We start from the raw sequence: 16,168 nt of genomic DNA, 5'->3' as shown, positions 1-16,168 counted from the left end.
AATTGTTGGGGGCAATTGGCTGACTCTGTAAACTGCTTAGAGAGAGCTGTAAAGCACTGTAAAAGTGGTATATAAGTCTAAGTGCTATTGCTATACGGTATGTTCTCTGGCCTCTTCATCACTAACTACATACAAAAACAATATTTTAACAAGCTATCTACTTTCAAGTGTGAAAGCAGGAAGAAGAAACTACTTCTGCGAGCTGGAAAAAAAATATCCACCAGTTTAAATTGCAATTTCAGGGTTCCATCCAGAAGGCTCTTGATAATATTGACAGATCCATGCTGAGAGCTTGATGTTTTTCAACCAGGGGTTGATCTGCAATTAAATGTTCATTCCATTTTTATCTGACATCCAAAACAAATGCTTCAGTAATTGTAGCTGTTTCCTTTTCCTTTGCCAACCCTACCTCCCACCCCCCACCCCCAGGAAAAAAACAAATATATATTAAGTGCACAAACTGAGATTTTATCTTATGGAACACGCAATAGATCAACTGTGGAATTATTACCGTGAAAAAACTTGGAGGGGTAGATAAATGGCTTGCTGTTGGAGCTATCCTCACTTAGCCAACTTCTCCCCTTTAAAAAACCTTCGGCATTAGAGAAACTTATTTAGACGGAATTTTTTTAAAAAGTGAAAACAAGAGGGACATCTTCTTTGTGCAGCGGGGTGCAAAAATCAAAAGACAAAAAAGAAATTAGAGCAAAACGTGGGGGGAAAAATAGCTTTACGGCGATATTTAGCTGTTACTATATGCAAGTCTGCCAGGAATGTTTAGTTGTTTATGTGCCTTTTTAAAAAAATAATAATAATAATCTGTTGGTGTTTCTTTATTGCAGTTATCAGCATGCCTCCTATACAAATACGTCTGTATATATTTAGCCAGTTGCCTTAATAATCTTTGGTATGTGAGTTTTAATACAATAAAAGCAAGCGTCAGAAAGAAAAGGAGCTTTTCACGGCTCCAGTTCCTTTTGTAGAAGATCTTGCCAGAGAAAATTGCTTAGGAGTTTTTCTAATGCCTGTTCAATCTTGCTTTATGGACAGAAGCTTTTTAGCAAAGCGTTCTCAAATACACTGAACATCCCCCCCCCCCCCCCCCCCGTCTTACTATAATTCTCCTTTCTATTCTCAAGGGGGCTGTTTAATACATGGGTGTGCTGCTCCAAGACATTGGAATGATTAGGGTAATAAGAAATGTGTTTGTTGTTGTTGTTGTTAGTCGTGAAGTCATGTCTGACACATCATGGCCCCATGGACAATGTTCCTCCAGGCCTTCCTGTCCTCTACCATCCGAAGGAGTCCATTTAAGCTTACGCCTGCTGCTTCAGTGACTCCATCCAGCCACCTCATTCTCTGTCTTCCCCTTCTTCTTTTGCCCTCAATCGTTCCAGCATTAGGCTCTTCTCCAGGGAGTCCTACCTTCTCATCAGGTGGCCAAAGTATTTGAGTTTCCTTCTAAAGAGCAGCCAGAGTTGACCTCCTCTAGGACTGACCAGTTTGATCACCTTGCAGTCCAAGGGACTCTCAGGAGTCTTCTCCAGCACCAGAGTTCAAAGGTTTCAATTCTTTGGCACTCAGCCTTCCTTATGGTCCAATTTTCACAGCCATACATTGCAAATGGGAACACCAGAGCCTTGACTATACGCACTTTTGATGGCAGGGTGGTGTCTCTGCCTTTTAGGATGCTGTCTAGATTTGCCATAGTTTTCCTCCCCAGGAGGAAATGCATTAAATACTTTTAAATGATAAGGATAGAGAAGCAGTTACTACACCCATGAGATCCCATTTGGTGCAGTGGGCTAAGGCACTGGGCTAGAAACGGGCGACTGTGAGTTCTAGTCCTGCTTTGGCTACAAAGTCACCTGTGTGACCTTGGGCTCAGCTCTAGGGAGGAGGCAATCAATGGCAAACCACATCTGAAATCTCATCAAGGAACCTGCAAGGACTGGTCCAGGTAGCTGCAAGGAATCTGCACTAACTCAAAGGCACAAACACACAGACTCATCCGCACAAATTTCCGTCATGCCCCTGTAAGTCGGTGAGAGAGAATGATTGGTCCAAATTGTGATCCATGGCATTCTAAAATACTTTTATAGATGGAACAATGACGGGCCTAATTTATTTGTCTTTTCCTTACCTGAGTATATGACCTGAGTATAACTCATAAAATCATAAATCATAAAATCATCTGCTACAATGTCCTTCCTGTTGAAGACTACTTCAGCTTCAACCACAACAATACACGAGCACACAATAGATTTAAACTTAAAAGTGAACCGCTCCAATCTTGATTGTAGAAAATATGACTTCAGTAACAGAGTTGTTAATGCCTGGAATGCACTACCTGACTCTGTGGTCTCTTCCCAAAATCCTCAAAGCTTTAATCAAAGACTATCTACTATTGACCTCACCCCATTCCTAAGAGGTCTGTAAGGGGCGTGCATAAGAGCACCAGCGTGCCTACCATTCCTGTCCTAATGTTCCCTTTGGTTGTATTCAATTTGTACGGTTATTTCATGCTTATACTTATATATATTGTTGTGTTTGACAAAATAAATAAATAAAATAAAATAAATAAAAATAAAAGAAGATTTCTGGATGATTTAGGCTAAGGTGAACATCAATAAAGTAAGGCTAGCGATTGCGTAGATACCCTGAAACAACACACTCTCTGTCTCTCTATCTCTTGCTGTCTGTCTGTCTCTCTTTCTTTCTCTCCCCCTGTCTCTCTCTCTCTGCCTCTCCCCAGACCAGGTATCACTTATTTTACATTATCTTCCACCCCACCACTGCAGCTTTTACATCTTCCCTTATTATCAAACACAGCCCCCACCCCCAGTCTCTGACAGGTTGCATTGCCATGAGCTGGAAATCCAACTTAACCAGCTTTTTGAACTGGAGGAAAACACACCCATCCACCTCAATTCTTGGACAGATCAGGAAGAAAATGAAATTGAAAAATGAAAAGTTACCGAATTTTTCAGAGTATAAGAAGCACCTTTTTCCCCCAAAAAAGAGGGTGAAAATCTGGTTGCAGCTTATACTCCGAATGTACCCCTGCCCAGCTTCTCAAACGGAGGTTTTTTTCTGAAGTTGTTTCGGAGGCTTTCAGAAGCAGAAAAAACTTTTTTTTGAAACAGAGTTTCAGAAGTTTCAGAGGCAGGAAAAAGAGCAAAAAAAAAGCAAGGCGCAGAGCTCATAACCAAGGAACCTGTTGCTAAAATTCACCTCTGGGAAAAGCTGATTGGGGACATTCCGGGAGGCCGATCCACCTGCCAATCAGCTTTTTTCTTATTTTCCTCCCCAAAAACTAAGGTGCATCTTATACTCCGATGCGTCTTATACTCTGAAAAATGTGGTAGTTTGATGTCCTTTCACCCGAAGATATTTCCTTTCTATTCCACAGGTGGTCTGGATCTCATCCTGATGCCGGGACTTGGTTTTGACAAATCGGGGAACAGGCTGGGAAGAGGAAAAGGGTATTATGATACCTACCTCCAACGTTGCCTGCAGCATCCGAAAGGAAAACCGTACACAATTGCCTTAGCTTTCCAAGAACAGGTATGCCCTAGGGTCCCTGTGTCTGAAACGGATATGAGAGTGGATGAAATCCTTTTCGAAGACTCCAAACAAGAACTTTGATGAGTGACCGATCATTGCTTTTCATGGAATTTCTGGACTGCTTCATTCACACCTATTTTTTTTTATTTGCATTTATTTCCCGCCCTTCTCCGAAGACTCAGGGCGGCTTACACTATGTTAGCAATCGTCTTCATCCTATTTGTATATTTATATACAAAGTCAACTTATTGCCCCCAACAATCTGGGTCCTCATTTTACCTACCTTATAAAGGATGGAAGGCTGAGTCAACCTTGGGCCTGGTGGGACTAGAACCTGCAGTAATTGCAGGCAGCTGTGTTAATAACAGACTGCATTAGCAGTCTGAGCCACTGACGATGGGGAGGTTCTATGATGAACTTCTGCCAATATCTTTGTTATCTCAACTCTGTAGCTGTGTTGAGGATGGTTACAGCTACCAGTTTCTTCTGCCTATAAAGATGCAACAAATCATGTCTCTAGATCCAGGATGGCGAAACCTATGGCATGCATGCCACAGATAGCACATGGAGCCATATTTGCGGGCACTTGAGCCGTTGCCCTGGCTCAGCTCCAGTGTGCATGTGCCGGCCAGCTAATTTTTGGCAGGCCCACCCACACTGCCCCTCCCCTCCCAGGAGTCTCCACACAGCCCTTTTTGGATGCCAGGTGAATAAAGGCTCTGGGAGGGCGTTTTCGGCTTCCAGAGGGCTTCTGGGAGGTGTTGGGGGAGGCAATTTTCGCCCTCCCCAGGCTTCAAGAAAGCCAATGGAACCTGAAGAGGGCAAAAAACGGGCCTACCAGAAGTCTGGAAAAAGGCCCAAAATGGGGCACAAGGGGGTTGTGCCTGCATGTGCGGGGGGGAGGGGGCGTCCGCGCATGCAGGGGGGCATTGAATTATGGGTGTGTGCACATGCGATCCCTCCCACGATCCCCCCACTTTTGGCCCGCGGCGGCAAAAAAACTGCTCTAGATGATGCACATAACACACGTGTGGATTGCCTATTTATGTTTTCTAAACAATTGGTGTGATTTGGGTAGAGTTTCTTTTGAGGGAGACTCATGAGAAATACATGATCCAGATGGTGAGTGAACCACCAGCAAGAATACTAAGAGGTTTTTATGGAGAAAAAGAGTAATATTCTATAGACATTGTGAAGGTGCTATTTTAGAAATTCGTTGAGCAAGATGGCTTCAGTTATCCCCAATGGGTTTATCCTCCAGATGTATGGACTTCTGGAATTCTCCAGTAAGCATGGCCATTGCTGAAAAAGCTGGAAGTCCAAGATCCACATATTTGGAGGTGCCCAGATTAATGAAGGCTGCCCCTCCCCTGCCAAAATCCCTTCCTGAAATATTAGCCAGCGGGATTAAGAGAATATGACTTTCTCACCTGAATAGTGCCTTCCTACACATATTTAAGGGATGTGGTAGCTCAGCGGCTAAGATGCTGAGCTTGTCGATTGAAAGGTCGGCAGTTCAGTGGTTCGAATCCCTAGTGCTGTGTAAGGGGGTGCCCTCCCATTACTTGTCCCAGCTTCTGCCAACCTAGCAGTTCGAAAGCAGGTAAAAAATGCAAGTAGAAAAATAGGGACCACCTTTGGTGGGAAGGTAACAGCGTTCCGTGCACCTTTGGTGTTTAGTCATGCTGGCCACATGACCACGGAGACGTCTTCGGACAATGCTGGCTCTTTGGCTTTGAAACGGAGATAGCAAAGCCCCCTAGAGTCAGGAACGACTAGCACATATGTGTGAGGGGAACTTTTACCTTTACAGATATTTTGGGCCACTCTTCTAGAGCAGGAATCTCCAAACTTAGGAATTTTAACACTTGCGGACTGGTTAAACTGCCTGAGGAATTCTGGGAGTTGAAATCCACAAGTCTTAAAAATGCTAAGTTTGAAGATCCCTGTTCTAGAAGTTGAATACAAGAAACAGGAAAGGAAGTCTTACAATGGTCTTATCTTCAAGATATTACATGTTAGAGGACGACTTCCGGTGTCCAGCGGCAACGGACGTCTGGAAGGCTTCTCCTGCCTCCAGTGCCCGAATCCGGCCGCCGCCGAGGCCCTCAGGGGCCAGGTGTTCCGAAAAGGACACCTGCCGCACGGACGGCTCGCCAGGGGTCTCCCAGCCGACATACAGGACTGTGGGGACCGATGCTGGCGCGTCCTAGGCTTGGCGGGGTTTGGAGGCCACAGGCCGCGGCCATTATTTTGGTCGTCGCCTGGGCCGCTGTGCCCGGTGACACCGGGGCATTGGATTTATAACTGCAGCAGCCTGGTGGTGAACAGGGAACGGAGAAGAATTGAGGAGGAGAAGGGAAGGAATATCGGTGGCGTGGTGGAGTGCTCCGGAGTGCGGGGTTTTTTCCCCTGCGGTTGGAAGGAGCACGAGTTATTCTGGAGAGAGGAGAACTTAAAATAAGAAGATTACGGTTTTGTGGAGCTCTGGAGAAGAGGTGATGGAGAAATTTAGGAGGGAAGGTTTGAGGCCCCCTCCTTCTGGGGAACAGTGGTGGCGTCCAGCTTCCGCCTTCACTATGAGAATTTTGATGACATCACTTCCCTTGACTTCCTGGTTGACTAACTGTACTCTGGACTCGTTGCTCCTGTGAGTGCCCCTGGTGGATCCGGAGGAAATTACAAGGATACTGTGCCTGCCTGAGGATTTTGTATTTTTTTTCCTTAATGGCAAAAGGTCAGAGACCAACTGCTGGAGAGATGGAGAATTTTGGAAAAGTTATCTAATATGGACAAGAAATTGGATGAAATAAGAGCAGAAATTGTGACTATCCAAAAGGATTTAAAGGATACTCAACAAGTTTCAGCAGAAAACAAGCAGAAAGTGGAAGGTTTGGAGGGTGAGATGCGGGCAGTGCAGAAAGAGAGGAGGCGACAGGCAATGCTGTGCATGGACTACAGATGGATAAAATGTCTTATTTCCTTAGGTTACAAAATTTGGAAGAAGTGGACCAAGAAGACTTGAGAGATGTTGTGACTAAATTGTTGGGAGAATTTCTTGGGAGAGGTGTTGATTTCATGAATTGGGATGTGGATCGAGTTTATAGAGTTAATTCGCAATATGCACGCACGCATGCAGTTCCCAGAGAGGTTCATGTAAAATTTGTGAGAAGAGAGACTTGAGATGAAATTCTTAGAAAACATAGGAGTGGGGCACTGATTTACAGGGGCAGGGAGATAGCCATTCTGAGGCAGATTCCGAGACAGGTACGTGAAAAAGAAAGAAATATTATTTTTGTCAAGCAAATTGTACCAGAAGGAGTGGGCTTCAGATGGCTGATGCCAGAGGATTGATGATTTTCCGGGAGGGCATTACGAAAAAATCAGTACAATTATGGAGGCTACGGCCTATGTGGAGGAACACAAAGCCCTCCTGGAATCAGATGACCCAGGAATTGAAGAAGGGAGGTTATAGATCATGGGCGGACGCGGCTGCCGCTGTTGCGGCCCTGGAGTTGGGTCAGGCTGAACCCAGAGTTCTGAGATCCAAAACTAGGAAGTGATAAAGATATTTGGGATTGTGTTGGTTTTCCTTATTCTCTTTAGTACGATATTCTGTTTATTCTTGACCCTTCTTTATTACGTATTTAAAATTTGTAAACTTAGCTACTTCGTGTTACCTGCTTGCCATATGGCTGTTGTATGTGTTAAAAAATTTGAGTAAAATTCTTATTTTAGATAAGAAAAATGAAAATTTACCATACCTGATATGTATTTGTATAAACCTTTTTTTTGACTAATAAAAACTTTTTGAATAAAAAAAAAAAGATATTACATGTTGACGTTAACCTAGGTTTTCTTTATTTATGATTTAGTGACAACCTGAACTGGATGAGTTCACACCATATATTAGCTAAGTATGGTTAGCGCAATGTCCGAATCCAACGCTTGGGTCAGACCTCTGGTGCTACGTATATAGCCTATGATTAGTGTATTGTGCAAACTCAGCTTATATGGGCAACTTCTGGATTTCTATGAATGGCTAAACCAGGGGTCGGCAACCTTAAACACAAAGATCTTAACTGAAAGCCCACCATTCAATTCTGGAGCCAACTAGAAGTCCAGTTCCCCCACCATAGTCTCCTCCTAGCATGGCGTCCTTTTTCCTCTACCGACCTGACGTCTGGTTCCCCCACCATAGTCTCCTCCTAGCGCAGCATCCTTTTTCCTATACCTGTGCTAACCGAAAACCTTATCAATTGTGGAGCTGACTGGAAAACCTGTCTGTTGTGCCTCGTCCGCTTTCCCCGCAGCCGGGCCCATCTTATCTGCTTCCGAACGCTGAGGAATGTCCTAGCATGCCTCCCGGCCCCAGCCCTGGCTCCATGCCCAGACAGGCCGAGGAGGAAGAAGTGCCTCCAGCCCCCAGCTCTGGCTCCATGCCCAGGCAAACGGAGCAACTAGACCCCTCCCCCTCCCCCGCAGCATGTGAGCCTGAGGAAGGTCAATTACCAACAGTTGCAGACTGGAGTGACCCTCGCTTCAGGAGAATTGATAGGCGGCGGCAACAGAAGAAAGGGAGGGGCAGGCCTGGATAAGTGCTGAGTCATGGAGCCACACCCCATGGCCTATATAAAGGATCTGCTTTCTGGCATTCTCTGAGTCAGGCAAAGTCTACCTTATCTTGCTGAAGTCACTTTCTGGTCTCCTGCCTGCCTTGAGAACTTTGCTAGGACTTTGGCAGAGCTGCAGAGGCACGCCTGATTCGGATTTCCCTGACCCGGCCGTCAGCGGAGGAGTGGGACATGACACTGTCCCTTGCCATAGTCTCTCCTCCCGGTGCACAGTGCTTCCTCCCACCCACCCCCCTGCCAACCAGAAGCTCCTTTCAAAATTGTGGTGCCGACCGGCAACAGGGAGCCACAGCAGAGGGATGAAAGAGCCACATGCAGCTCCAGAGCCCGGGTTGCTGATCCCTGGACTAAACCATAAGATTCAATTCAACTGAAATGTAACTTGCTTATGGGAGCGCTTCTTTTGAAAACACAGCCAAAGCCAACTGTACTCTGGTCCTTGATGATCATGGATCCAGCCACTACTCCTAGCTGATTCTTACCCATCTTCCTAGTATTGCCCAGGTGATAAGAGTAGAAGACAGCAGAGGAATGCCCCGAACCCAAAGCTGGCTGCAGAATAAAACAAATCTTGGCAGTTCATCAAGGACACAATGAGCCATATGTCCCCGAAATATAGCAGAGCTGCCACACATTGAAGCAAACCGGTGAATGCTAATATTGTGCCTTTTCAGCAACAGGAGTGTCTGTTTTTCTACTTAATTCTCCGGGGACTTAAGAATGTCTTCTCCATTCTCTCTCTCTCTCTCTCTCTCTCTCTCTCTTTTTTTTTTTTTAAAGTTTTTTATTAATAATTGAAAATTAAAAACATTGGACATAGATATGACATCACTGGTTCCAAGCTTCTTCCAATACTTTAAATTAATACATAATAAACTAATGATAATACAATAATATATTTCTTAAACCTTGTATGTTATTTAAAAATAATAATAATAATAATAATATTAATAATAGTTATTATTATTATTTATACCTTATATCTATAAAAGGTAAAGTTAAAGGTTCCTCTCGCACATACGTGCTAGTCGTTCCCGACTCTAGGAGGCGGTGCTCATCTCCATTTCAAATCCAAAGAGCCAGCGCTGTCCGAAGACATCTCTGTGGTCCTGTGGCTGGCATGACTAAACGCCAAAGGCGCACGGAATGCTGTTCCCTTCCCACCAAAGGTGGTCCCTATTTTTCTACTTGCATTTTTTACATGCTTTTGAACTGCTAGGTTGGCAGAAGCTGGGACAAGTAACTGGAGCTCACCCTGTTATGCGGCACTAGGGATTCGAACCGCTGAACTGCTGACCTTTTGACTGACAAGCTCAGCGTCCTAGCCACTGAGCCACCAATTCCCATCTTATTTCTATACAATTATACATATCTAGACATACAAATACCTATCTTTACAATTCACATACCCATTTATCTATAATAACGTATATATTTCTAGTCTAACACTACAAATCTCTTGATGGTGTCTTTGAGCTTTCTTAAATATTGGACAAGGCGGATAGAGCTACTACCTTTGTCATGACTGTTACTTCTTGCCACGTCTCTTGCCATCAAGTCGAAGCCTCCTTGGCTTTTCATTCATTCCAACTGAAGAAATCCCATGGCGGGAAACCATATCTTGACACTTTCCTTTGGGATTTAATAGAAGCACCAGAGGCCAGGCAGCTTTAGATTGCTAGAAAGAATCTGTTCTGTCCCCCCTCGCCTCCGTCCGAGTGATGGCTTAATTAGCTGGCACTATCAGCTCTGGCAGCACACTAGCAAGTGTCTGCCAAGTGTCTCTGTTATCTCCCTCGATGCCGATGAGTCACCCAGGAACAAACAGTACTTCAGCTCTTAGTTAAGCAGTTAATTTGCCTGCTACGAAGAGGCACAGCAGCTCTTGCTGCCTTTATATCCTGTGGGGTGTGGCTCCATGACTCAGCACTTCCTAGGCCTGCCCCACCCCTGCTTCTGTTGTTCCCTCCTCTCCTGCCTACGAAACGTAGGGTCCAGCCAGGCCTGATTGCCATCAGTTGGGTCTGGAGGCGTGGCCTGGGGGGGAAAGAGTCAGGGGATGGAGGCCTCGTTATCTCCTCCATCTGGCCTGCCTCTGGCTCTTGGAGCTGAGCCAGGGAAGCCGGTGCTCCCGAGGTAAGTCCTGATGGCCCTTCCCCCTCACTTTCCAAGTCACTTTCTGGCAGGAGACCCAGCTCGGGGGGCGCAGACACAACAGAATCATTTTCCTAGGCTGCCTTATCCCTAAATGAGTGCTATAACATCCATCTGCTTATGAGAGTTTCATTGAAGTTCTTCTATGGAGAAATAAATCAAAAGCAAATTCTCTTTCATCAGCTTCAATGGGGACCTGGTATGCATGGCACTTTTCTGCCTACCACTTAATAATATGCATTGCCTTCCGAATGAGATTCCTTGTAAGTCTATTAAATCCTGCACCTAAACATTCCGTTGAAGGCTCAGCATGTTTTATACATTTTAATCTGCTTCCTCCCAGATAGTTATCTTATCAGTTAATCAACCGGACAATAGGGAAAAACAAGAAAGTACAAGAAGCAATCTTCAGGTTTTCCATTTTTCCTGCTGTTTAATTGCAAAATGGTGGAGAAAGAGGCTTGGCTGGGAAGGAAGGATGATTATGCTTCTAGGGAAGGAAGGAAGGAGAGAGGGAAGGAAGGAAGGAGGGAGAGAGGGAAGGAAGGGAGAGAAGGAGGGAGAGAAGAAAGGAGGGAGAGAAGGAAGGAAGGGAGAGAAGGAGGGAGGGAGGGAAGGAAGGAAGGAAGGAGGGAGAGAGGGAAGGAAGGAAGAATGATTATGCTTCTAGGGAAGGAAGGAAGGAAGGGGCGAGAGAGGGAAGGAAGGAAGGAAATTATTTGTATACTTATAAGAGGGAATGGGAGAGGCAAGTGAGCCAAACAAGTAATTTTGTGTCTTCTAACCATTGTCCTGAGAGTCTCATAAATCGAGAAGTATGTTGATCATTCTTTGGTCCTGACTTCTAGAACGGAGGTTTTTCTGAACCTCTTCTAGAAATTGGGTATGTCTAGTTTAATGAAAAGAAGGACTAGGGTTGACATGATAGCAATGCTCCAATATCTAAAGGGCTGCCCCAAAGAAGAAGGGGGCCTACCTATTCTCCAAAGCACCTGAAGGCAGAACAAGAAGCAGTGGTTGGAAATTAATCAAGAAGAGATCCAACCTAGAACTGAGGAGAATTTTCCTGACAGTTGAAAGAATTAATCAGTGGGATGACTTGACTCCAGAAGTTGTAGGTGGCCCAACACTGGATTTTTTAAGAAGAGATTGGACAACCATTTGTCTTGAAATGATACAGGGTTTCCTGCTTGAGGAGAGGCTTGGACTAGAAGACCTCCAAGGTCCCTTCCAATTCTGTTATTCTGCCAGAAGTCAAAACATGAAATCTCCTGAAAGCTACAGGGAACAATCTGCCCTTAAACTCCTGCCAATGTCTTAATGGGGGAGGATCCGGGACATCACTGAAGACTATCCAAGAAGGAAAAAAGGAGACAAAGCTGGGAAGGAAGGGAATTCAAGAGCGATACTCCGCCCAAGGTTGCCAGTATTTGGGACTTAAAAACATTTCTCCGCCAGCATTAAGTGCACAAAGATAGAAACATTTTCCAAGTTTGGAATGCCAGCTTCTGCTATTGTCCCCTACGGTCGAGCACGTTAATCTGCTGCCAATTGACGGCTCATTATTGTTCAATTCCCAAGAAAGGTGTCACTTTGTATGAAGTGGAACCTGCTAAATAATTTTGACAGATGCATCACAGAGGGCCAGCCCAGAGCCACCTTCCCTATTGCCAGTGCCTCTAGTAATTGCTCTGATTAACAGGGAGGTCTTTAGAATGCACCACCTATTCCAGACAAAGCTTGTCACATTACTTTCTCATATCTCCTTTATACGATTTGCATTCTGGGGGGGGAAGAGAGAGAGGGAGAAGGAGACGGGGAGAGGGAGAGGGAGGGAGGGAGGGAGACAGAAAAAGAGAGGGAGGAAGAGAGGGAGACAGGGAGGGAGGGAAAGGGAGAGCGAGACAGAGGGTGGGAGACAGAGAGACGGAGGGAGGGAGAGAAAGGGAGGGAGGGAGAGAGAGAGGGTGGGAGACAGAGAGATGGAGGAAGGGAGAGAAAGGGAGGGAGGGAGGGGAGAGAGAGACAGGGAGGGAGGGAGGGAGAGAAAGAGGGAGGGAGGGAGAGGGAGAGGGAGAGAGAGGGTGGGTGGGGGCTTTATTTAAAAGCAGCCTTAAAATTTGAGGTTCCCCAAGGACACGGATGACAATTAACAGGACTTTGAAGAAACTTCTCAAGAGTGAAGTGTAGCTTTCCTTCGACCAGATACGTTCTTTCATTAATTAGAAAGGCAATCCGTTAATTAACAGCAGAGCCCAGAAAGCTTTCTACGCAGGTCAGATGAAGTGTCAGATCTCAAGTTCTCTCCAGGCTACTGTTGTACGTACAATACACGCACATCACATTATTGCTGCACTATCTCACAAAACAGAATTATTTTGGTGGGAGGAAAAACCACTTTGACACGGGGTGGGTGAAAGGAGGCGGGGCAAAGTCATAAAGTAGGAGGAGCTATATCATCATGCACACATTGGCAGGAGCTACATTTTTCCATTTGGCCTGACGCAGGGCAGGGGAAAAGTGTTAATTTCTGTTTTCTTTTTCTTTCTTTTTTTAAAAATCTGTTATGTCTATTTTTAGGATTACACTGCGGTTGCTTTTAACACAGGAAACTTTCACTGATTTCCAGCAATTGAGGTGAGAAAGGGTTCCAGGAGGCAGGGAAATAGGCTCAGTTTATTTATTTATTTATTTTGTCACACAGTATATATAAGCATAAGCATGAAATAACTATACAATATATAAGCATATATATAAGCATAAGTATGTAATAACTATATTAACTGGATATAATGAAAGAAAACAATAGGACAGGAACGATAGGCACACTTGTGCTCTTATGCACGCCCCTTACGGACCTCTTAGGAATGGGGTGAGGTCAACAGTAGACAGTCTTTGGTCAAAGCTTTGGGGATTTTGGGAAGAGACCACAGAGTCAGGTAGTGCATTCCAGGCATTAACAACTCTGTTACTGAAGTCATATTTTCTGCAATCAAGATTGGAGCAGTTAACATTAAGCTTAAATCTATTGTGTGCTCGTGTATTGTTGCAATTGAAATTAAATTGCAGTTTAGTTTAGTTTACCTGATTGTCACTGCACCTTGTTGCAACGAAATTAAATGCCCTCTTCAGTGTACATTACAATTATAAAAATAAAAACATAAACACACATCTTTCACATTCTCTACAATTGAATTGAAAACCCCTGATACTGCATTAATATTGCACTATACAGTAGAATTCAATATAGTTACTATTCTGGGATAGAAGCTGTTTTTTTTCCCCCAGCCCATTTGTCCTTGTTTTTATTGTCCTGTACCGCTTGCCAGATGGTAATAGTTAAAAAAAAAAAAGGGTGCGCAGGATGAGATGGATCTTCAAGAATGTTTTGAAGGCAGCCAGAGCTATAAATCTCTTCCAAAGAGGGGAGAGGGCAACCCATGATCCTCTGGGCAATGACGTTGACCCTCTGGAGTGCTGTCTTATCTGCCACTATGCAATTGGCAAACCATACACAGGTGCATCACCCTGCCAACCAAAGTGCGTATAGTCAAGGCGATGGTTTTCCCAGTTGCAATGTATGGCTGTGAACGTTGGACCATAAGAAAGGCTGAGCGCCAAAGAATTGAGGCCTTTGAACTCTGGTGCTGGAGAAGACTCCTGCGAGTCCCTTGGACTGCAAGGCGAACAAACAAGTCAGTTCTAGAGGAAATCAATCCTGACTGCTCTTTAGAAGGCCAGATCCTAAAGATGAAACTCAAATCCTTTGGCCACCTAATGAGAAGGAAGGACTCACTGGAGAAGAGCCGAATGCTGGGGAAGATTAAGGGCAAAAGAAGAAGGGGATGGCAGCGAAGGAGGTGGCTGGATTGAGTCACTGAAGCAGTAGGCATGAGTTTAAATGGACTCCAGAGGATGGTAGAGGACAGGAAGGCCTGGAGGAATGTTGTCCATGGGGTCGCGATGGGTCGGACACGACTTCGCAACTAACAACAACAACAGCAACAACAACACAGGTGCAGTAAGTTAAAATACTCTCTATGGTGCAGTGGTAAAAGGTCACCAGCAGTTTTTCATTCAGTTGTTGTTTCCTGAGAAGTCTCAAGTAGTATAATCTCTGCTGGGCCCTTTTGACCAGTGGTGCAAAAACAAATGTAGGGTTTCCAGGTAATTTTTCCACTTGAAAGTAAAGGCAGATTTACAACTCACTCCTCAGCAGGAGCTTTCCAATAGAAAAAATAAATAAATAAGAACCCCTACAACCCAAAGACATTGATTAATTACAAAATACCTTATGCCACCAGACGTGAAATTCTGGGTTTAGAAAATTTAGAACTACGCCACCTTCGGTGTGACCTGAGCATAGCTCATAAAATCATCAGCTACAATATCCTTCCTGTCAATGACTACTTCAGCTTCAACCACAACAACACACGAGCACACAATAGATTCAAACTTAAAGTGAACCGCTCCAATCTCGATTGCAGAAAATATGACTTCAGTAAGAGAGTTGTTAATGCCTGGAATGCACTACCAGACTCTGTGGTCTCATCCCAAAACCCCCAAACTTTAGCCTAAGATTGTCTACTGTTTTATTTATTTATTTATTTATCAAATTTATATACCGCCCTATCTCCGAAGGACTCAGGGCGTGTACAGGCATTTAAAACACATAAATACAATGTAAGAAATATAAAACAGTTAAAAACTTATTCTAAACGCCTATTAATTTAAAATTAAAATATAAAAATAAAAGCCAATTTAAAACCAGTAATTTAAAATTTAAAATTTAGCTCAGCCCTGCACAATTAAATAAATGTGTTTTAAGCCCGCGCGGAAGGTCCGAGGTCCGAAGCTGACGAAGACCGGGGTAGTTCATTCCAGAGGGTGGGGGCCCCACAGAGAAGGCCCTTCCTGGGCGCCGCCAGACGACATTGCCGCTGACGGCACCCTGAGGAGACCCTCTGTGAGAGCGCACGGGTCGGTGAGAGATATTCAGCAGTAGGCGGTCCCGTAGGTAACCCGCCCAATGCCATGGAGCGCTTTAAAGGTGGTCACCAGCACCTTGAAGCGCACCCGAAAGCCACAGGTAGCCAGTGCAGCCTGCGCAGGATGGGTGTTATACGGGAGCCACGGGGCTCCATCTATCACCCGCAGCCGCATTCTGACTAACTGCAGCCTCCGGATGCCCTTCAAGGGGAGCCCCATGTAGAGAGCATTGCAGTAATCCAGGCGCGACGTCACGAGTGCGTGAGTGACCGTGCATAGGGCATCCCGTCCAGAAAGGCGCAACTGGCGTACCAGGCGAACCTGGTAGAACGCTCCTGGAGACGGCCGTCAAATGATCTTCTAGAGACAGCCGCTCATCCAGGAGGACGCCTGTTGCGGACCCTTTCCATCGGGGCCAATGACTCGCCACCGATGGTCAGCCGCGGATTTAGCTGACTGTACCGGGATGCCGCATCCACAGCCACTCTGTCTTGGAGGGAGAGGGTCTTGGGCGCTCAGGTACTCCGGCTTACGGGACAGGCGTCCGCCCTCGGTTGTGGCCACTGGGGATATAGGTGGCGGAAGTTGAACCGGGCAAGAACAGCGACCACGGATCTGCCGCTGGTTCAACTTCCGAGCCGTGGTGAGATGTTCGAGGTTCCGATGGTCCGTTCGGACCTCCACCTGATGCCGGGCCCCCTCCAGGTGGTGCCGCCACGCCTCAAACGCGGCCTTGATAGCCAGCAACTCCTTTTCCCAGATGGTATAGTTGCGCTCGGAAGGGTTGAGCTTCCGTGGGTAGTACGCGCAGGGAAAAGAGTGCC

The 16,168-nt window shown here is 45.4% G+C and overlaps 1 protein-coding gene across 2 annotated transcripts in view; it reads left to right on the top strand.

Annotated features, from left to right (window-relative positions):
- The window catches only part of MTHFS (methenyltetrahydrofolate synthetase), a 45,487-nt gene that overhangs the window by 17,646 nt on the left and 11,673 nt on the right, over window positions 1–16,168 (top strand). Inside the window, exon 3 of one of the 2 annotated variants that reach the window (XM_058156490.1) lies at window positions 3,413–5,925. The exons of the other annotated variant lie outside the window; for it this stretch is intronic. Coding sequence (XP_058012473.1) covers window positions 3,413–3,648 — 236 coding nt within the window. The 3' untranslated portion in view covers window positions 3,649–5,925. Of the gene's footprint in view, window positions 1–3,412; window positions 5,926–16,168 lie in introns of those variants that run through there. 2 annotated transcript variants of the gene reach the window in all.

The sequence above is a fragment of the Ahaetulla prasina genome, chromosome 13 (genome assembly GCF_028640845.1).
Source record: "Ahaetulla prasina isolate Xishuangbanna chromosome 13, ASM2864084v1, whole genome shotgun sequence".
NCBI classification, from domain to species: Eukaryota; Metazoa; Chordata; class Lepidosauria; order Squamata; family Colubridae; genus Ahaetulla; species Ahaetulla prasina.
Note: the sequence above shows the minus strand (reverse complement) of the source record. Positions and strands in the feature narration are given on the sequence as shown.